Here is a 22717-nt window from a genome sequence, read left to right on the forward strand (position 1 = left end):
TCTCTGCACCCTGCTGCTTCAGCAAGATCGGTGGAAACAACAGTTCGGTAGTAGCTCCAGTTCCACCTCCAATGAGCAAGCCTTTGCTGCGAAATCCTTTCAGAAGGATAAGGGCAAGTTTCAGCAACCATCTCAGCAGAAGTCTTCTGCTATAGCATCCGATGGTACCAAAAAGAAGAACATTCAATGCAACTACTGTCACAAGTTTGGTCACATGAAGGTTGAATGTTGGAAACGCTTAGCTGTCCAGTCTAAGCAATCAGGTTCGCAACCCAAAGTGAACAGTGCAGAGCACACTGAGCAAGCAGAATTTGTTTTTTACGCCTTCATGGCTAAAGGACCCGCAGATCATGTGAAGTCATCTGCCTGGTACATTGATTCAGGTGCCTCTCGCCATTTCACTCACCGCAGAGACTGGTTTACTGACTACCAGCCTTATTCAGATTCTGTTATTTTTGGTGGTGGAGAAGAGTACATGGTTGTTGGTAAAGGCAACATTCAAATTCAGTCTGTTGGGAGGAATCTCATATTCCTTGATGTATACTACGTTCCAGGGATGGAACTAAATCTACTCTCGGTCAGTCAGTTGCTGCGACATTCTCCACACTTGGCAGTCACCTTCAGTTCACATCAGTACACCATCACTGACTGGGCGACTAAGTCTACTGTTGCTATTGGTCTTGAGGATCATGGTCTTTTCAGACTTGCTGATTTTGGTGATTCTCAGGACTTAGCTATGGTTGCTCGGCGATCTTCCATCAGCACACTTTGGCATCAGCGATATGGGCACTTAAATGTGCATTATCTCTCACAACTTGCTTGAGATGAGCTTGTTCTTGGTTTGCTAGAGATTCAAACTCAACACCTTGGAGTTTGTGACGCATGTCAGGCTGGGAAGCAACATCGCACACCTTTCCCCAGTGGCGATTCTTGGCGAGCTTCTCAGGTACTTCAACTTGTTCATGCTGATATCTGTGGCCCTATGGCCACTCCTTCTGTTCTTGGGTACAGGTATTTTCTGTTGTTTGTAGATGATTTCAGTAGAAAAATGTGGGTGTATTTCCTTAAAAAGAAATCCGATGCATTTACTGTATTTTAGAAGTTTAAACCCTTAGTTGAAAAAGAGTCTGGGAAATCTATTATTACTCTTAGATCAGACAATGGGGGGGAGTTTTGTTCTAATGTTTTTTGCAGCTTCTTATATACACATGGCATCCAACGCCAGTTCACCACACCCCACACGCCACAACAGAATAGTGTAGTTGAACGTCGGAACAGGACAATCACTGAGATGGCTCGTTCCATGCTCGAACACAGACATGTTCCGAAGCGTTTTTGGGCAGAAGCAGTTAACACTGTAGTTTATCTGTTGAACCGGTCACCCACAGTGGCGGTCAAAGGTAAAACTCCAGAAGAGACCTGGTCAGGTCGCAAGCCCAGAATCAGTCACCTGAAGGTTTTTGGCTCTCTTGCTTTTGTTTGGATCCCTGATGCTTCACGCACCAAGTTGGATGCCAAGAGTCGGAAACTGATGCTTGCTGGATATAGCAGTCTTCACAAAGCCTACCGCCTTATTGATGTTGAGACATCTCGTCTCATATACAACCGCCATGTAGTCTTTGATGAGCAACGAGGACCATTTATGCCTGTTTCTCCTGTTCCTGATCCAGCAGACCAGTCTATGCAGGCTCATGATTTGGGAGTTTGGCTTCCATTAGGTCCACCTGATGGGAGGGCTCCAGTAGCTCCTGTAGCTCCAGTCATGCCAGTGATACCTGTATAGACACCTTTGGCTTCTCCTACAGGATCACCTCGTTTTGAAGATGCTTCACCTGAGTTTGATCCAGATTCTTCTGATGAGGATCCTGCTTATCAAGCATCTCCTAGTACTACCGTTGGTCATTCTCCTCTCCGGCCTAAGTGGTGGGCTAAGACACTTGCTGATCTTCATGATGATGAGCTCATTGATGGGAGAACTGCTTGGAAAAAGAGCAAAACTACAGATTCTGTTAACTTTGCTCTTATGGCCAACATTCACAGTGTGTTTGAACCTCAAACATATTCCGAGGCTAAAGGAATTCCAGAGTGGGAACAGGCCATGACATCTGAACACCAGAGCCTGCTGAAGAACAACACTTGGGGTCCTTTCTGATCTTCCACCAGGGAAGAAACCCATTGGCTGCAAATGGGTCTACAAAATCAAATACAAATCAGATGGTACTTTGGATAAGTACAAAGCTCGTTTAATGGCAAAGGGCTTTTCTCAGCGTCGGGGCATTGATTATGAGGAGACCTTTGCTCCTACTGCAAAGATGAGCACCATCAGATTAGTCCTAGCCATGGCAGCACAGTTTGGCTGGAAGGTCCATCAGATGGACGTAAAGAGTGCTTTCCTGAATGGTGATCTCCATGAAGAGGTATACATGACGCAACCTCCTGGTTTCAAGGTTGCTGGTAAAGATCATCAGGTTCTTAGATTGGTAAAAGCTCTCTATGGTTTGAAGCAGGCCCCTCGGGCATGGTACATCAAGATTGATACGTATCTCAGTGATCAAGGCTTCAAGAGGAGTTCTTCAGACTCAAATCTGTACATCAAGACTACTGACAGTGACATCATCCTTCTCGTTATCTATGTGGATGATCTGATCATCACTGGCAGTTCGGCATCTTTGGTTCAGGGAATCAAACAACACTTATGCTAGTCTTTTGATATGACTGACCTTGGCCTCATGCATTATTGCTTAGGTGTTGAAGTTTGGCAACAGTCTTCTGGTATATTCATCTCGCAGTCCAAATATGCTAGGGCCCTGTTAGACAAATTCCGAATGCAGGATTGCAAACCTGCATCTACACCTATGGAGAAAGGTCTCAAGTTATCAGGCAAATCTGATTCTCCTTCCGTTGTGATACTACGTATAGGCAACTAGCAGGCAACCTCATCTACCTATCTACTACTAGGCCTGATATCAGCTTCACAGTCAGCTATATTTCACGCTTTATGACAGCTCCTAAGGCTGATCATTGGATGGCAGCAAAGCGTGTGCTTCGTTATGTGAAGAGCACTTCCGATTATGGACTTCTGTATTCTCGGAGTTCTAATCCTCAACTCAGTGGGTTCACAGATTTAGATTGGGCAGGCTTTGTTGATGATAAAAAGTCAACATCTGGATATGTGTTCAGTTTGGGATCCGGTGCAGTCACATGGACCAGCAAGAAGCAGCAGGTAGTTTCTCTCTCTTCTACAGAGGCTGAATACAGAGGGACTGTTAAGGCAGGATGTGAAGCTATCTGGCTTCGTCGGATGATTGGGGATATGCAGATGTCACCAGCAGGACCGACTACTCTGTTTGTTGATAACAAAGGCGTTATCAAGTTAGCATGGAATCCAGTCTTCCATGAACGAACCAAGCATGTGGATGTTCACTGTCATTACATACGACAGCTGGTTGAAGACGAGACTATAGATCTGCAGTATGTTTCTACCACCGATCAGACTGCAGAGATTCTCACCAAGCCTCTTGGTCCTGATAAGTTTGTCAAATTCAGAGGACAGCTTGGTGTGTTAGATAGATTAACCATTATGGGAGGGTATTCAATAATAGATAAGTCGTCTATTATTAGTTAATGGTTATCTATTGTAAATATTTAGTTAGCTTTAGTTAGCTTTCATTTTTTTAGTTTTATTTGTTAGAATAGAATATTTCTATTCTTTCCGCTTTATTCTTTTGTATAAAATGACCTCTCGGTCTCTGTTATTAATAAGCAAGTATTTACCAATTACCTCGTAATAGTTTGAATATTATGGGATTTCTGGATTTGATTGTGTAAGATTTTTTAACATAATGTTTCGGATCACACTACATGATCCATCATGAGGATGCAAGAGAGATCAAAAGGAGAATTTTGTTCTCCTTTTGATCTCATGCATCCTCATGATGGATCATGTTTGTTCTCCTTTTGATCTCTTGCATCCTGATGATGGATTATGTAGTGTGATCTGAAATGTTGATAATAAAAAATCTTACACAATCAAATCCAAAAATCTCATAATATTCAGATGGATTATGGAAGTCTGATAGCTTAGAAGAGGTTTAAATTTATGATCTGATGTAGGACAACAAAGACTAGCAAATTTGAATTCTATAAGTTTTAGTTTGCTTTCCATTTAATATAAGATCGAATTATAATGAATTTACGGTGCTAAATCACAAGTGGGTCAAACAAACAACCAAGAATCAGTTGCACAGAAAAACAATGAAGATTCAGGAAACAGACAGTCTATGTTATTTGCAAAAGATCTTAAAATAGTATTGGGCACTCCACAGCTGTTTAGAATACAACCAACTTATGCTACCTTGCCAATAAATATTTAATCCACTTGCTAGACTCTGCAGTACAATGAAATCCTTTGTACATGCCCCACTATGGGTATGAAGTATACTAATGTAGCAAACATCTACAACACATTGTGATTTATTGTGGTCCAGACTCATTAATGATCTAATCTGAATTGGTTTGCCACATTTTTTCGTAGATTAGGGATGATTATTGATGCACATGTTATTTAGATGAGTTTTTTTCATGTTTGTAAGAAAATTTCATTATTTTTTAACCTGTAAGTTTTCTCACTTAAATCCTTTTTTTTTGAGAAATCCTTTATCTTTTGGTTTTCCAAGGCAATACCAATAAAGATTTTTGCTTTGAAACTATGAATCAATTTTGTCGCACTCTCAATTTTCCATCGAGCTTGATTTTATTGCAAAGTAATTGGTAAATATTTGTTTGTTATTAACAATCACTGAGAGGTCAATATATACAAAAGAATGAATGATGTTTCCTCAAGAAACAATCATAAAGAATAGTAACATTCTATTCTAGATATAGAGAACAAATATTAGGAACATTCTAATATTTACAGTAGATTACAATAGATAACCATTAAATCATAAATAATAATAATAGAAGCTATCTATTATTGTAGTACCCTCCCTCAATGGTTAATCTATCCACAACATCAAGCCGTCCTCTGACTTTGACAAACTTATCCGGACCAAGAGGCTTGGTGAGAATGTCTGCAGTGTGATCCGTTGTAGGAACATACTGCAAGTTTATAGTCTCGTCTTCAACCAGTTGTCGTATGTGGTGACAGTGAACATCCACATGCTTGGTTTGTTTATGGAAAGACTGAATTTCATGCTAATTTGTAACGCCTTCGTTATCAACAAACAAAGTGGTCGGTTCTATTGGTGACATTTGCATATCTCAAAGCATCTGATGAAGCCAAACAACTTCACAGCCTACATCAACAATCCCACTGTATTCAGCCTTTGTGGAGGAGAGAGAAACTACCCGTTGCTTCTTGCTGGTCCATGTGACGATACCGGATCCCAAATTGAACACATATCCAGAAGTTGACTTTTTATCGTCAACAGAGCCTGCCCAATTTGAATCTGTGAACCCACTGAGTCAAGGATCAGAACTCTGAGAGTAAAGAAGCTCATAATTTGTAGTGCCCTTCACATAACGAAGCACACACTTTGCTGCCATCCTGCTGGTGACATCTGCATATCTCAAAGCATCCAACGAAGCCAAACAACTTCACAACCGTGTCAACAGTCCCTCTGTATTCAGCCTCTGTGGAGGAGAGAGAAACTACCTGTTGCTTCTTGTTGGTCCATGTGACGACAGTGGATCCCAAACTGAACACATATCCAGAAGTTGACTTTTTATCATCAATAGAGCCTGCCTATTTGAATCTGTGAACCCACTGAGTCAAGGATCAAAACTCTGAGAGTAAAGGTCATAATTTGTAGTGCCCTTCACATAATGAAGCACACACTTTGCTGCCATCCAATGATCAACCTTGGGAGCATTCATGAAGTGTGAGATGTAATTGACTGTGAAGCTGATATCAGGCCTAGTAGCAGAGTTAGATGAGGCTGCCTACTAGTTGCCTGTATGTAGTATCATCAACAGGAGGAGAATGAAACTTGGCTGATAACTTGAGACCTTTCTCCATGGGTGTAGATCTAGGCTTGCAGTCCTGCATACAGAATTTGTCTAACAGAGCCCTAACATATTTGGATTGAGAAATGAATATATCAGAAGATTGCTGCCAAACCTTAATACCTAAGCAATAATGCATGAGCCCAAGGCCAGTAATAGCAAAATATTGGCATAAACTTTATTTGATAACTTGAATCAAGGATGCCGAACTATCAGTGATGATTAAATCGTCCACATAAATAACTAGAAGGATGATGTCACTGTCAATAGTCTTGATGTATAAATTTGAGTTTGAAGAACTCCTTTGGAAGCCTTGATCACTGAGGTACTTTTCAATTTTCACGTACCATGCCTTAGGGCCTACTCCAAGCTATAGAGAGCTTTCACTAATTTGAGAACTTGATGTTCTTTATTGGCAACCTTGAAACCAGGAGGTTGTGTTATGTAGACCTCTTCGTGGAGGTGACCATTTAGGAAAGGACTCTTGAAGTCTATCTGATGAACCTTCGAGCCAAATTGTGCTGCTATGGCTAAGACTAATCTGATTGTGTATATCCTTGCAGTAGGACCAAAGGTCTTTTCATAATCAATGCCCTGATTGTGAGAAAAGCCCTTTGCAACTAAACGAGCTTTGTACTTATCCCAAGTACCATTAGACTTATATTTGATTATGTAAATCCATTTGTAGCCAATGGGTTTCTTACTTGGTGGAAGATCAGAAAGGATGTAGGTGTTACTCTTTAGCAGGCTTTGGTGTTCAGATGTCATGGCCTGTTCCCATTTTGGAATTCCTTTAGTCTTAGAATATGTTTGAGGTTCAAACACACCGTGAATGTTAGCCACGAGAGCAAAGTTAACTGACTTTGTAGGTTTGCTCTTTTTTCGAGCAGTTCTCCCATCAATGAGTTCATTATCGTGAAGATTAACAAGTGTCTTAGCCCACCACTTAGGCTGGAGAGGAAAATGACCAACATTAGGATCAGGATATGCTCTATGATTAGGTTCCTCATCAGAAGAATCAGGATCAAAGTTAGGTGAAGCATCTGGATATTGAGGTGATCCTACAGGGGAAGCCAAAGGTGTATGTACAGGAATTACTGGTATAACTGGAGTTGTAGGAGTTGTTGGAGCCCTCTCATCAGGTGAACCTAATGGAAGCTTAACTCCCAAATCATGAACTTTCATAGGTTGATCTGCAAGATTAGGAACAAGAGAAACAAGCACGAATGGTCCTCGCTGCTCGTCAAAGACTACATTACGACTATACAGGAGACAAGATGTCTCAATGTCGATCAAGCGGTAGGCTTTGTGGAGACTACTATATCCAACAAGCATGAGTTTTTGACTTTTGGCATCCAACTTGGTGTGTGATGCATCAAGGATCCATACAAAAGCAAGAGAGCCAAAAACCTTCAATGATTGATTTTGGGCTTGTGACTTGACCAGGCCTCTTCCCAAGTCTTACCTTTGACTGCCATTGTGAGTGATCGGTTCAAAAGATAAATCGCAGTGTTAACTGCTTCTACCCAAAACTTCTTGAGAACATGTTGGTGTTCGAGCATGGAGCGAGCCATCTCGGTGATGTTCCATTCTGACGTTCAACTACATTGTTTTGTTGTGGTGTGTGGGGTGTGGTTAACTGGTGCTTGATGCCATGAGTATCACAGAAGTTAGAGAATTCATTAGAACAAAATCCCCCTCATTGTCTGACCTAAGAGCAATAATAGATTTTCCAGACACTTTTTCAACTAAAGGTTTAAACTTTTGAAATATAGTAAATGTTTTGATTTTATTTTAAGAAAATATAACGACATTTTTCTACTGAAATCATCAACAAACAACAAAAAATACTCTAACCCAAGAACAAAAGGAGTGGCCATAGGGTTGCATATATTGGCATGAACAAGCTAAAGTACCTGAGAAGCTCACCATGAATCGCCACTGGTGAAAGGTGTGCAATGTTGCTTCTTAGCTTGGCATGCATCACAAACTCCAAGTTGCTAATTTCAAATCTTTGGCAATCCGAGGACAAAATCTTCCCGAGCATGCTAAGAGAGATAATGCACATTTAATTGTCCACACTGTTGATGCCAAAGTGTGCTGACAGAAAACCACTGAGCAGTCATAGCTAAGTCTTGAGAATCACCAGAATCGGTAAGTTTGAAAAGATCATGATCCTCAAGACCCATTGCAACAATAGATTGAGTTGCCAATCAGTGATGGTACACGGATGTGAACTAAAGGTGGCATCCAACTGTGGAGAGTATTGCAACAACTGATTGATTGAGAGTAGATTTAGTTCCATTCCTGGAACGTAGTAGTTAGTACACAACGAGGAAAATGAGGTTCCTCCTAACAAACTGAATTTGAATGTTGCCTTTGCCGACAACAGTATATTCTTCTCTGCCACCAAAAATAACAGAACCTGAATAAGGCTGGTAGTCAGTGAACCAGTCTCTGTAGTGGGTGAAATGATGAGAGGCACCTGAATCAATGTATTAGGTAGATAGCTTCACACGATCAACAGGTCTTTTAGCCATGAAGGTGTAAAAGGTAGATTTAGTCTGCTCAGTGTGCTCTACACTGTTCACTTTGGTTTGCGAACCAGATTGATTAGATTGGGAAGCTAAGCGTTTCCGACATTCAACCTTCATGTGACCATACTTGTGGCAATAGTTGCATTGAATGTTCTTTTTCCTAGAGCCTTTTGAAGCTAGAGTAGAGAACTTCTTCTGAGAAGACTATTGTGAATGAGACTTGCCTTTACCCTTCTAAAAGGATTTAACAGAAAAGGCTTTCTCTGTGGAGGTGGAGCTAGAATTGCTACCAAACTGTTGTTTCCATTGATCTTGCTGAAACAAAAGTGTGCAAAGATCCGTGAACTTCAGATTAACACTAGTAGAAGTGATGTTGAGAGTCTTGATAAAATGCTTGTAGGACTTGGGTAAACTCCTGAGGGTTATGACAACAATGTCCTCTTCCTCTATCTTGCATCCAATGGCAAGCAATTGATCATAGATTTCTTGAATCCTATTCAGGTGTTCCTGGAGCGATGTTCGCTCATCTATGATAATAGAAAACAGAGTGTTCTTGAGAAAGAAGGCTCTGCTTTTGTTTAAAGTCTCATGAAGTTTCTTGAGATGTGCCCATATCATGATAGTTGTCTTGCTAGATGGAATCTGAGGGAGCTGATCATCAACAACGAATAATTTGAGAAGCATCACCGCCTCTTAATTATTTTGATCCCATGTATTTTGATTAGTACCAGCTGCAGTTCGACATTGTCTAACATCCAGAACAATATGATCAGTATTTCGATATTCAAAGATTGTTAGTATTTGTTGCTTCCATGTGCCATAATTCTGACCATTGAATTTTGAATTACTGTCGAGCACAATATTATTAGAGATGCCATAGTACTTTTTTCAGTGAAAAAAGTGAATTTTTGAAGGTACGTACTTTGAGGCAAAAAAGTGGAAGACCCAGGAAAAATGAAGAGGTATCTAGAAGAGAGCTCAAAAAACCCAGAAGGAATATGTTGTCAGATTCTTGATCCATTGGCTCAAAAATTGAGGCACAAAAATCAAGGCACCTAGAAAAAATGAATGAGAACCCAGTTGAGATCTTGAAAAACCCACCAAGAAACTATAAATGTTTTTAAATTCGGAATAGAAAATTAGGGTTTCGACAAAAAAAGGCCTTTGCTGTAAAGAACCCCCACAAATGGCAGATTTGCAGAAAGTAATGCTGATTTTGGGCGCCAATCTGGTGTTAAGGGTTTAAGAAATCGTAGACCTTGCCCACGAAGCTTAAAACGCCACAAAATAAACTGGAAATCTCGCCCAAAACCATAGACATAAATTGGACGCGGTGATCAGCAGAAAATGCAAGTATTTTGGTGTTAAAATACTACAGATTGGGGCAAAGAATGGGGTCAATACAAACGGATTTGCAATCAAAAAAGCACCGAAGTAATGCTTGAAAAAAACTAGCAACTTTGGAAACCTTTCATAGGCAATTGCGATCTCAAAAAAATGCGATTTGTCATAGGAAACCCTAGCCGAACTAGAGATTTTGGAAGTAGATATGCATGAAAATATTTTCGAAAATCAAAAGGCAGATAATTTCGACCAAGAAATTATAATTATTTTTGATAAAAATTAGAGTATTGGCTCTGATACCATATTTCAAAGTAATTGGTAAATATTTGCTTGTTATTAATAAAGACCGAGAGGTCAATATATACAAAACAATGAATGACGTTTCCTCAGGAAACAATCGTAAAGAATAGAAACACTCTATTCTAGATAAAAGAAATTAAATATTTCTACATTCTAATATTTATAGTAGATTACAATAGATAACCATTAAATAATAAATAATAATAATAGAAGCTATCTATTATTGTAATAGATTTCAGTCAAGATTTCTTGAGATTTTGGCCCTATTTTAGCAACACATATGCACCCTACAAGGGACATTGTCCACTTTTACACCAGCTCAGTAATCGTTGATCCTTCATATAGATTTGGCAATTTAAAGGCCCTTCCTGCTCCACAAATTGGAAATCATAGCATTAAGAAACTTGACAATTCAGCTTCCATCTTGTGGGTTAGCAGACTCACTATTGTTTTTGTATGCCTTTGAATGCCACTTTAATATTTTGACTATTTTAGAGAGTTTGACATAATTGACAAAAGAATGTTGGTGTTTTTAGTTGCTGGCTAGAGAATGGGTCTCTAGCATATCTACCTCCAATGCATTGACTAGATTCTACTCACTACACACACTTCAAAGAAAAACACACTAGCTAGTTCACTGTATGGACTAGCCAAAAGAGAGCAAAACAAAAGGAGACTCCTTTTTGTAGGCTACGTTAACGGATTCACAGATTTGAGTCGCAGACTGGATCCTGGTGCACACCGGGTTCGGATTCGTGGACTAGTATGTTCTGGGTTAGCACAGGGTCATTTATGGACCTTGCACAGATCTGGTCTGGACCGACTGTGAATCCTAATTCCTATCATGACACATTACAAATCAAATCCTAATTGAGAAATTCAGGGTAAATTAAGTTCCCAATAGGGGATATTACACAGATGTACACAGAGTTATTCCATTATGTATGGAAATCCATACCATAATTACGTAATTAGCACTTTTATTCTTAATTTGCTCGTGTTTCGATCCTCAATAAATACCTTAAAACAAACAGCAGAAGTAAACAGTGACACTACTAAATTAACAAGAAGAAGTAAACATGGACACTATTGAATCCAGAAACATTGTAAGAAAAAGTACTTTGCTCCAGATGTGGTTGGTTTCTTCATGGGAGCAGTCAGATCAGCATTATCATAAATTATCATAACAAAGATTCCTTTGAAAGCCATGCTTTATCTATAAGAAATGGATAGTTCAGAGTATGATATAGATTAATATATCGGATCACATTCAAAGAAGCATTTGCACAGCCAAGGTATGATATGCTTCATTTTTTAGATTTAGCCTCTGTTATATGACAACACACACTCATTTACTTTATTTTATTTCAAGGTTGATTCCATACAAGGGTTTGACTTAGGCAAACCCCTCTTTTCAACATTTTCCCCCAATTTTTTGTGTGTTGTAACAACTAACAAGCATAGAAAAATATTGACAGTTCAGGCATCCACACTTCTCGTTCCAAAGTCCAATATTGTTTTACTATTGCTGCTGAATGAATGTTTGCTGAGATGTGGTCAACAGATTTTTGCAGTCTCTTCTGGTTGCTACAGTAGTACGAAATCACCAATTGTATTTACCTTGTTATTATTGTGACTTGTGACTATACATTTCTTCCATCACATGATCAATCAACTGAGTTAACAACCAGGTCTTTTGACTTAGTTTTGTCACTACTTAAATTGGAGTTTGATTGATTTTCAGTTTCTTTGACAATATATGTGTGAAATAATGAAAGCACACAATTTCAAATTTAGATTTGGCATCATTTGTTGAACTTCTGATAGAGCATGCTCGTTGAACTATTATCATGGTTTTGTCGAAGAACTGTGCTCACAATTTCCTCTTAAATCTCTTTATTCTAGATTGCCTCCAAGCCTGCATAATATTCCTATGTTTTTGCTTATTATTTACTATTTTTTTAATGTTTTCACTCTGTTAAAAATGTATACTTTTCAGATATTAGCAAAATGGAAGTTATCTTAGTTTCTATACTTTTTAGCACTTTTGAATAAATTTTCTTCTCTTGCTCACACTGCCCATATGCCAATTTGTGTCATCTCTAAGCTACTCTGAAGAATCTGTATTACAATTTTCATTGTTTTGATGTACTTTGTAATTTATTATAAATTTGTTGCCCTCAGCTTGATAGCCATTAGATAACATCTAATGAGGATATCCAACGAGTTCAACATATTTTTGCTGTCTATTCAATATCAATTTCTTACACAGCAATAGTTTTTTAATTGATTAGTTCTATCTGTTTTTTAATCTTAGGTAGTTGGCAATCTCTCAATCATTCAACTCCTTCAAAGAGAGTACCAATGGTACCACCCAAATCACCAGCTGCCACAAATGGTGGTGCATTTCAGAGCATGGAGGGATCTGAAGAAGATGAGGCACTTGATAATCAGGATGGACAGAATTATTCCTATGAAGATGGTGATACTGTGATTGAAAACATGACATCTATGACAGTATGTTGCTTCAACTCTGGACTACTGAAATTAGTATTTACTATTCAGGATTGGATTTATTTGTTATCCATGACAAAATTTAGGTTTCTGAAGGTCACAATTCAGCCATTAGAAGGTCTTTCTCAATTTACATGAAATCAACTCTATGTTCATTACATAACATACAGTCAAAGATTCTCTTTAAAAGCATAGAGGATTGTGTCTAATGTTGACCAGTCTATACAACAATCAGCTGAGAGCAAGCATCCATTGAAGACAACATTCTACTGACAATAACAGTTTTCTTAGCAAAGTACCTTTGAATAACCTACCATGACATAGTCTTTTAGCAATCAAGCTTCTTCTGCCTCGCATTCAGCATTGAGCTGATGCAGCATTGCAAAAGTCCTTAAAAGTATATAACAGTTGCTTTTGACTACACCACTTTTTATGTAGTATCACATTCCTAACAGCCTTAGTTGGAACTTGGGGTCTTGTTCAATGTGAAGACAAAATAAAACCATAGCCCAAAATCATTGTACACACCTTCAGCTTGGAGCAAACATCCTGCCACCACAAATAATGCCTCATTGTTCGGCTCAATCACTCTAATGAATTAAAAGCTGCAGGCTTCTACCATAAAACACCTTTCTTGGAAATAGAAATTAATCTGTAACTAGCATGGATCTATAGGTAATTCACCAATATGAATCATGTATAAATTCATTTTAGCTCATTGTGTCTTCTTTTTCTACAAGTTTTCTTTGAAAATTAAAAACAATAGGTTGCCTTAGAAATGTGCTTACTTTAGTGCTGTAATCGATTTTATATGGTTTTAAACATTAAATAACCAACTTGAATCAAAACACACAGAAAGCAAATAGCACAAGGGATTAACTAGGAGAGAATCAATGAAGAAAAAAAGCAGATGGGTCTGGAAATAACATTTACTAGCCTCAATTTATTGCAACTTCACCATTCAATTGATCTTCTTAAGGCCTCCAAGAACGCTAATGACATATCAACAGTGTTCTTCTAGCTTCTTATGTTTTGGACTTGCTCCAACTTCTCTTCTACTCTACACTTACAAGTGACATGTTAAAAAATTTTCAACCAAGAACTATTAGACCCACAAGCAGCACACAGAAACAGAACTTCAACACATGCATCAAACTAGACTCCAAATGATATAGGACTTAAAATAAAATATCTAGAGTTTCTGGCTTCCTCCAACCTGTACAAGTCTATTAATTTGTTGTATTAGCATGGTTTCAGCTTCTTCTGAGACTGTCAGGATGCCTTGTTCTGTACTTTGAGAAGACGACAAGTCTATTCGATTATTTTGCTGTTGCCGAACCTATCGGGTATGCACTTTTTCAGTTGTTCCTCTAACCTTTGGTTGTTCAGGTCACCCTCAAACCTCTCAACATCTGTTAAATATCTCAGTGTCTTTTGTCAAACTGGTTTATCTACTCAATTGTTTCATAAGGTTACCAAGAGTGTCTTCAAGTTGCACACTTGTCAATTTGGCTAGTGAATTGATGTTAGTGGCTTAATTAGCTAAACTTTCCTTATTTTCATGTTTAATTTTTTTTATCAACCTACCCAATCAGGAGGCTTTGAGACCCGCTAAATTTAATTAGTCAGTGCATGAACATAAATAGATCAGTTGAACTTAAGTAAGACTCATGATCCATTTCCATTTATACCTCTCCAATTAGGAGGCTTTGGTCATCAACAAGTTAAGTACTTTAGAGGTGATGCAATTATTTTGTGAGTTTTCTTGTTCAAACACCACTTGGGGTATTCCTGGGAATCGCACTTTCAATCCCACTTAATTAATTTTCCTACCATCTTCTCCTTTGTTCTCATTTTCTTATGTGAAACAACAACATTCTCCAACTCTTCTTGGGTTTAGGTTCAATGTCTTCAACAGAAGGCAACAAAAGGCTTTCATCATCTAGCATAGAAGACATAAGTCTTCTGTATGCGTATCTTAATATGAATCAATGTATGGATGCCGATTCTCATTTGAATGTGTAAGTGCCCACTAATGAGAATTAAAATGCAATATTTCCTTCAGAGATCGTGATCAACGCCATTAGAAATCATTTTTTCATAAGTGGCACTTGAATGACTTAATCAAGGTTTTGCAATTTGTATTAGAATAATATTTATGTTTCTTTTTAATGCTCACTATTGTATCTTATTGTATCTCTGTAAATATTAGAATGTTTCTAATATTTAGGTGTAGTCTAGAATAGAATGTTTCGATTCTATTCGACTCTCTCTTTTGTATATATAGATCTTTTGATCTCTGATTATATAGACAAGTATTCTGCCATTTATGTTTGTAACATGGTATCAGAGCCATTATAAGGAATTCTTCAAAAACCCTTATAATTTCGTGACTGAAATTTTCGAAATTCATTGGGTCTGTTTTTTTTCGAATTTTAAAAAAAATCTGGGCATAGTTTTTTCTGAGTGCAGTTTTGGTGTCTTTCTTGCACAAATAGAGCCGTTTTTTTACTTTACAATCCAAAAACGACTTCATTGGTGGAAGCCAACAATGTTTTGTTTAACAAATCCGCCATTATTACGAAGAAATCTGAGTTTTTTTTTCAAGCTTTTTTCAGCCAGGGCTGTTTTTTCGAAACCCTAATTTTTGGGCTCAGATTTTTTTTTTCTAATTACAGATTCTTGGTGGGTTTTCGAGATCTCAAATGGGTGGTTGTCAAATTTTTCTAGGTGCCTCGATTTTCGAGCCAATGGATTTGGATTCCGACATCATATTATTTTTGGGTTTTTCAAGCTCTCTTCTGGGTACTTCTCCAATTTTTCTGGGTCTTTCATTTTCTCACCTCGAAGTTTGTGCCATTTGAGATATTCACATATTATGAGCATTTGTATTAGTAGCATCATAAGTCAGACTCCATTAAAAAGAAAGCCAATGCTGCCCAACACTCAGTGTAGAAAGAATCTATCTACCATGCCTTTATGGCCAATATACATGCAGATCATGAAATCTTCTGTGTGGTACATAAATTCTGGTGCCTCCTGACATTTCACTCACAGGCGTGATTGGTTTGTTGAATTCACTCCCTATTCTGACTCAGTAATCTTTGGAGGCAGCGAAGAATACAATATTGTCGGCAAGGGCCATGTTTAGATTTAGTCCGGAGGAAGAAGACTCATGTTCCTCAATGTATGTTATGTTCTTGGCATGAAACATAATCTTTTGTTTGTTAGTCAGATTATGAAGCACTCCCCTCAGTTGGATGTCGTTTTTAGTGGAAATAAGTGTTCAATTATTGATCATGCTTTTTGCACTACACTTGCTGTCGGTCTTGAGGATCATGGTATTTATAGGCTTGTAGATTTAGGCAATTCCCTTGTGTATGCCTTCATCGCCAAATCATCCGCTCTCAGCAGCCTTTGGCATCAGCGATATGGTCACCTGAACATTCAATATCTAGCACAACTTTTTCAGGATGATTTAGTCCATGACCTACCTGATATCCAGACCCAGAACCATCGTGTTTGTGGAGCTTGCCAAGCAGGGAAGCAACATAGGACACCATTTAAGGATGGTGAATCATGGCAGGCATCTAAAGTACTCTAGCTGGTCCACGCTGATGTATGCGTTCCTATGAATACTCCTTCTGTTACTGGGAACAGGTACTTCTTACTCTTTGTGGATGATTTTAGTTGCAAAATGTTGGTATATTTTCTTAAGCAAAAATCATATGCTTTTCCTGTATTTCAGCAATTTAAATCCCTAGTAGAAAAAAAGTCTTGTTTCCCCATCCGTACTCTTAGGACTGATAAGGGGGGGGGGGGATTCTGTTCTTCTGCTTTCTCTGCCTTCTGTACTACTCATGGCATTAGACGTCAGTTCACCACACCTCACACCCCTTTAGCAAAATGGTGTTGTAGAGCGTCGAAACCGTACCATCACAGAAATGGCTAGGGCTATGCTAGAACATAGAAATGTTCCCAGAAAATATTGGGCAGAAGCAGTATCCACAACTGTCTACCTTCTTAATTGGTCACCCACCCTTACAGTTAAACATAAGACTCCTGAGGAAGTCTGGTCTAGTCGCAAACCTAGGATCAACCATTTGAAAGTTATTGGCTCTCTAGCATATGTATGGATTCCTGATGACAAACGCACCAAGTTAGATTCCAAAAGCTAGAAACTCATGTTTACAGGATACAGTCACACACATAAAGCCTACAGACTGATTGATGTAAATATTAATCGTTTAATCTTCAGTCGTGATGTTGTGTTTGATGAGGAACTCAGACCATTTCAACTCTCTGCCTCCTCACCGCATTTCGAGATTCAGTCTTCAACAATCTCTGACTTGGGTCCTTCTATTTTATGAGTCATCTGATGCTACTGATACACCACCTCAGCCACATCCAGATAATATAGCTCCTTCTCCTGCTTCTCATCCAGCTATTCCGACAGCATCTGATATTGGCTCCTCTACTTTTCGGCCAAAATGGTGGGCTCAAATGATTAGTGATCTTTGTCCTGATGAACTCATTGAGGGTAGAACCTCCAAAAATAATAGCATTCAGCACAACACAATTAATGTTGCTCTTATGACCATCATCCACAGTATCCTTGAGCCCTAGACATATGCAGAGGCCAAAGGAATTCTAGATTGGGAAGAGGCAATGGATGCTGAGCTTCAGAGTCTTCAAAAGAACCACACCTGGGTTCTTTTAGATCTCCCTCCTAGGAAGAAACCCATTAGCTATAAATGGGTCTATAAGGTCTAGTATCATGTAGATGGTACCTTGGACAAATATAAAGCCAGACTTGTTGCTCAAGGATTCACCCAGCGTGAAGGCATTGACTATGAGGAGACCTTTGCCCTGACAGCCAAGATGAGCACTATTCGCCTTCTTCTTGCCATTGCAGCTCAGTATGGTTGGAAAGTTCATCAGAGGGATGTGAAGAGTGCTTTTCTCAATGGTGAATTACAGGAAGAAGTCTACATGACGCAGCCCCCAGGTTTCAAGGTTGCTGGTTTAGAACCAAAAGTATGTAGACTCCAGAAGGCCCTCTATGGTCTTAAACAGGTCCCTCGGGCTTGGTACATAAAGATTGATTAGTACTTGGTTGCTCAGGGATTTCAGCGTAGCTCGTCAGACAGTAATTTGTATATTAAACACTCTGGTTATGATATTCTTTTCCTTGTTGTCTATGTGGATGATTTGATCATTACTGGGAGTTCAGAATATTTGATTTCAGAAATCAAACAGGATCTGTGCAGAACTTTTGATATGACAGATTTTGGATTGCTTCATTATTGTTTAGGTATTGAGGTTTGGCAGACTGGCAACAATATTTTTTTGTCTCAGTACAAGTATGCTAGAAATTTGCTTGACAGGTTTCAAATGCAGGATTGCAAACCTGACTCCACTCCTATGGATACTGGTCTAAAATTGTCTACACAATTTGATTCTCCTGTTGTAGGTGAAACTCTTGAGGTAACTAGTAGGTAGTCTCATCTACCTTACTACTACTAGACCTGATCTCAGTTTTGCAGTCAGCTACATTTCACGATTCATGACAAACCCCAAGACTGATCATTGGATTGCAACAAAACGTGTGCTGCGCTATGTACATGGTACTTCAGATTATGGTCTTCTTTACACAAGGAGTGCTACTCCTCTGCTCAGTGGATTCACTGATTTTGATTGGGCTGACTCAGTTGATGACAGGAAATCTACTTCTGGCTATGTGTTCAATATTGGATCTGCAATAGTTACCTGGACCAGTAAGAAGCAACAGGCACGGGCATTCTTCTCTACAGAAGCATAATATAGAGGAGCTGTCAAGGTAGCTTGTGAAACAGTTTGGCTCCGTTAGATGCTTGCAGATATGCATATTCCTCAAGTAGGTCTGACTTCTTTGTTTTCAAACAATCAGGGAGTACTCAAACTTGCCAAGAACCTAGTGTTTCATGAAGAAACCAAACACATAGAGCTTCATTGCCATTACATCCGACAATTAGTAGAAGATGGATCTATTCAGTTACTCTATGGCCCTACCTCAGAGCAATCAACAGATATTTTCACAAAACCCCTTGGTCCTGACAAGTTTGTTAAATTCAGGGGATCTATTTGTGTAGTAAATAGATTGAGCATTAAGGGGGGGTATTAGAATAATATTTATGTTTTTTTTTAATGCTCACTATTGTATCTTATTGTATCTTTGTAAATATTAGAATGTTTCTATATTTAGGTGTAGTTTAGAATAGAATGTTTCTGTTCTATTCGACTCTCCTCTTTGTATATATAGATCTTTTTATCTTTGATTATATAGACAAGTATTCTGCCATTTACGTTTGTAACAATTTGAACAATAGGAAACATATTGGATTTTGCAAATGGTTTGACGCCATAATGCAGAGCTTGTTACAACCATAATTTCTCATCACCCTTGAAGAGATTGGTGCTATCTCATTTGTACTCTGTGTTGGCTTTGTTGTACTTGTAGTGTTGTGGCTTATAAGGGAAGAGCATAGTGCATTGTCAACCCCTAGTTTTCCTCTTGTGTGAATAGATTACTAAACTGTAAATGACCGGAGTTATTAACAATTTATTATCTTTCTGTGGATTGTAATTATATGTCAGATACAAGCTAGAGAGTGAAGATGGTTACCATTTTGGAAAGGCATTTTGAGATTTAATCAGTCATAAGGTCAAATCTTGTCCATTTGAGCACTTTGTAAATTGTGGGTTTCACTAACATGTCTTTTCCTACTATATATTATTTCCATTGCTTGATTGTTTGTTTAAGAGCACATAATTCTGTATCACTTATAGAATGATCCAAAATTGTTGCATGGACAAGCTCTCATTGATACTGTGCAAGCTAACTTACCTGCGATATAACAACTCCCATAGCATAATAGATTGTAATCATTTCTACCTCAGATTGTACCAACAAATTAGGTAGTGCCATGTTGGTGTATTGCCAATCTTTTGCTTTGGCTCAACAAATTCTTTTTCTGATTTCTGCCTCAAGTAAAGCACTTATCTTTTGGTGTTATGGAAAGTAAAAGTGCTGCCTATCACCTAAAATAATTAGATGAAATTTCTCAAATGTTGAGCTGCCTGAACAAAAATACTTTTCTGGATCACATGGGAAGGTTTGGATCCCTTTAAATTATCTTCTACTTTTACTACTTTAATTCCCACTTCTCCATCTTAAGCCACATGTCTGAATATGCAAGTGATTGTGGTGCAAAACATTCATTTCTTCAAATTCACTAGCTGGTTATTACTACTCAAAATTTACAAAATCTGTCTCAAATCCACCAAATGTCCATCACAGTCTTGCTAAACACCAATATATCGTACAAGTTAAAAGTGACATAAGAATCTATGATTGGCTTATTAGACTTTTTATACCTTATTCATCAACTACAAAAAAATAGTAGGAGCATTGCATGTTTGATTACCATTCAGCTACGATTGGGACCTCACCATTCTAGAGCATCCCATTTTACACGCTATCTATACACTTTAGAAATGGTAGTTTCTCTATTATTTGGAATACACATGTGATAAATGAAGAGTGATGCTCTTAGATTAAGATTTAGGAAGGTTTACTTTTGAAGAATCCACGAGCATCTCAAATTCCTTCGTTTCACTAGAAATTGCTACAGGTATTCACCAGGTCTTTATATTGGCAAAGACATCTCTTTGTGACTATTCAAATGCTTTATTGCTGTATTATCCCTCATTTTGCTCAGACCTGTTTCAAAGCTTCTTTCCCAATAGCTGCATCCCAATTGCTTTGTGACCAGATAAACCCTTGGAAAATTATCTTGCATATATTAAAAAAGTTTAGCATATAGTTTAAGGAGCTCTATAACATCTCTTTATAGTTGACAAGGGCGTGATAAATGAAGTGTGAGGCTCTTAGATTAAGATTTATTAAGGTTTACTTTTGAAGAATCCATGAGCATCTCAAATTCCTTTGTTTCACTGAGAAATTTCTATAGGTATGCACTTGGTCTTCATATTGGCACAGACATCTCTTTGTGACCATTCAAATGCTTTATTGCTGTATTGTTGTTCATTTTCCTCAGATCTGTTTGAATGGTTATTCTCCACACCTGCATCCATCCCAATTGCTTGGTGACTAGATAAATCCTTGGAAAATTATTTTGCATACACTAAAGTTTAGTAGATAGTTTATAGAGCTTCTTCAAGTTGACAAGGACATTAATAATTAATTAATATTCTTTCTTTGCAAACTTTTGATAAGAATAATACTAATTAATCAAATTATAGTGGCCAATGAATTAAAATATTATTATATGGGGCAATTCTTTCTGTTTTCCCTCCTTAAGTATTACAATAATAGATAAGTTGTCTATTATTAGATAATGGTTATCTATTGTAAATATCTTAAGCTTTGGTTTGCTTTCTCTAGAATAGAATGTTTCTATTCTTTACGATCGTTTCCTAAGGAAACATTGTCTCATTCTTTTGTATATATTGACCTTTCGGTCTCTGTTAATATCAAGGAAGTATTTTATCAATTACTTCGTAATATGGTATCAAAGCTAAATACTTAAATTTTTTTTGGAAAAAAATTATAATTTCTTCTTGAAATTATTTGTTTAAATTTTTCCAAAATTATTTCAGTTAATTTTTCTAAAAACCCGCCTAGGGTTTTCTACCTAGAGAAATTCCCGAACTAGGGTTTGCAAATCGCGTGGAAATTGTGGTCGAATCGCTTGCAACTCATATTTTTTTAGGCCGCTAGATTTGTGACTAGTTTCAACTTGTTTTGTGGTTGGATTCGTCTGCAAATCGCGTCTGAAAGATTTGGAGCTCCAAATCGCTATTTTATCCTTGCCTCCCGACTGCAACAAGTCTGCAACCCACGTTTTCTCTGCTTGCGTTTTCTGCAAACCCTACCTCGGCTTGTCTTTGCTCGTATTTGCAAACTCAAGACGTCCATTTCCGATTTCTCTGCAACTTGTGCCTACAACCGATTGGGGTTTGTTTTCTCTTGCAAATCGTGGCATAAAAACAAATATTCAACTCTCGTTTTTGTTAGGAAATCGTGATTCTGATCAACACCATTTCGTGGTATTTGGACATCCGTTTTTTACCCATCTTTGTGCCCTAAATTGCCATTTTTTGGAGTTTACCACCTCCACTGAGCAAGCCTTTGCTGTGAAATCCTTTCAGAAGGATAAGGGAAAGTTTCAGCACCCATCTTAGCAAAAGTCTTTTGCTCCAGCATCAGATGGTTCCAGAAAGAAGAACATTCAATAACTACTGCCACAAGTTTGGATACATAAAGGTTGAATGTCGAAAACGCTTAGCTGCATTGTCTAAGCAATTAGGTTCGCAGCCCAAAGCGGACAGTGCAGAGCACACTAAGCAGGCGAAATCCGCCTTTTACGCCTTCATGGCTAAAAGACTTGCAGATTATGTGAAGTCATCTACCTGGTACATTGATTCAGGTGCCTCTCGTCATTTCACTCACCGTAGAGACTGGTTTATTGACTACTAGCCTTATTCAGACTTTGTTATTTTTGGTGGCAGAGAAGAGTACACAATTGTCGGTAAAGGCAACATTCAGATTCAGTCTCTTGGGAGGAACCTCATATTCCTTGATGTGTTCTATGTTCTAAGGATGGAACTAAATCTACTCTTAGTTAGTCAGCTGCTACGACATTCTCTCCACTTGGCAGTCACCTTCAGTTCACATCAGTGCACCATCATTGACCGGGCGACTAAGTCTACTGTTGTAGTGGGCCTTGAGGATCATGATCTTTTCAGACTTTCTGATTCTGGTGATTCTCAGGACTTAGCTATGGCTGCTCGGCGATCTTCTGTCAACACACTTTGGCATTAGTGATATGGGCACTTAAATGTGCATTATATCTCACCGCTTGCTCAGGATGAGCTTGTTCTTGGATTGCCAGAGATTCAGACTCAACAGCTTAGAGTTTGTGATGCATGCCAGGTTGGAAAGCAACATCGCA

At 38.3% G+C, this 22717-nt stretch overlaps 1 protein-coding gene across 4 annotated transcripts in view; it reads left to right on the forward strand.

Annotated features, from left to right (window-relative positions):
* Positions 1-22717, forward strand: part of LOC149550602 (AMP deaminase-like) — a 216352-nt gene that overhangs the window by 9425 nt on the left and 184210 nt on the right. For all 4 annotated transcript variants that reach the window (XM_089793594.1, XM_089793595.1, XM_089793592.1 and 1 more), the window contains exon 2: positions 12505-12704. In XM_089793594.1, the coding sequence (XP_089649720.1) occupies positions 12505-12704 (200 nt within the window). The remainder of the gene's footprint in view (positions 1-12504; positions 12705-22717) is intronic.

Source organism: Cupressus sempervirens, chromosome 7 (genome assembly GCF_028749045.1).
Source record: "Cupressus sempervirens isolate cs-2001-9-10 chromosome 7, ASM2874904v1, whole genome shotgun sequence".
Classification (NCBI taxonomy): Eukaryota; Viridiplantae; Streptophyta; class Pinopsida; order Cupressales; family Cupressaceae; genus Cupressus; species Cupressus sempervirens.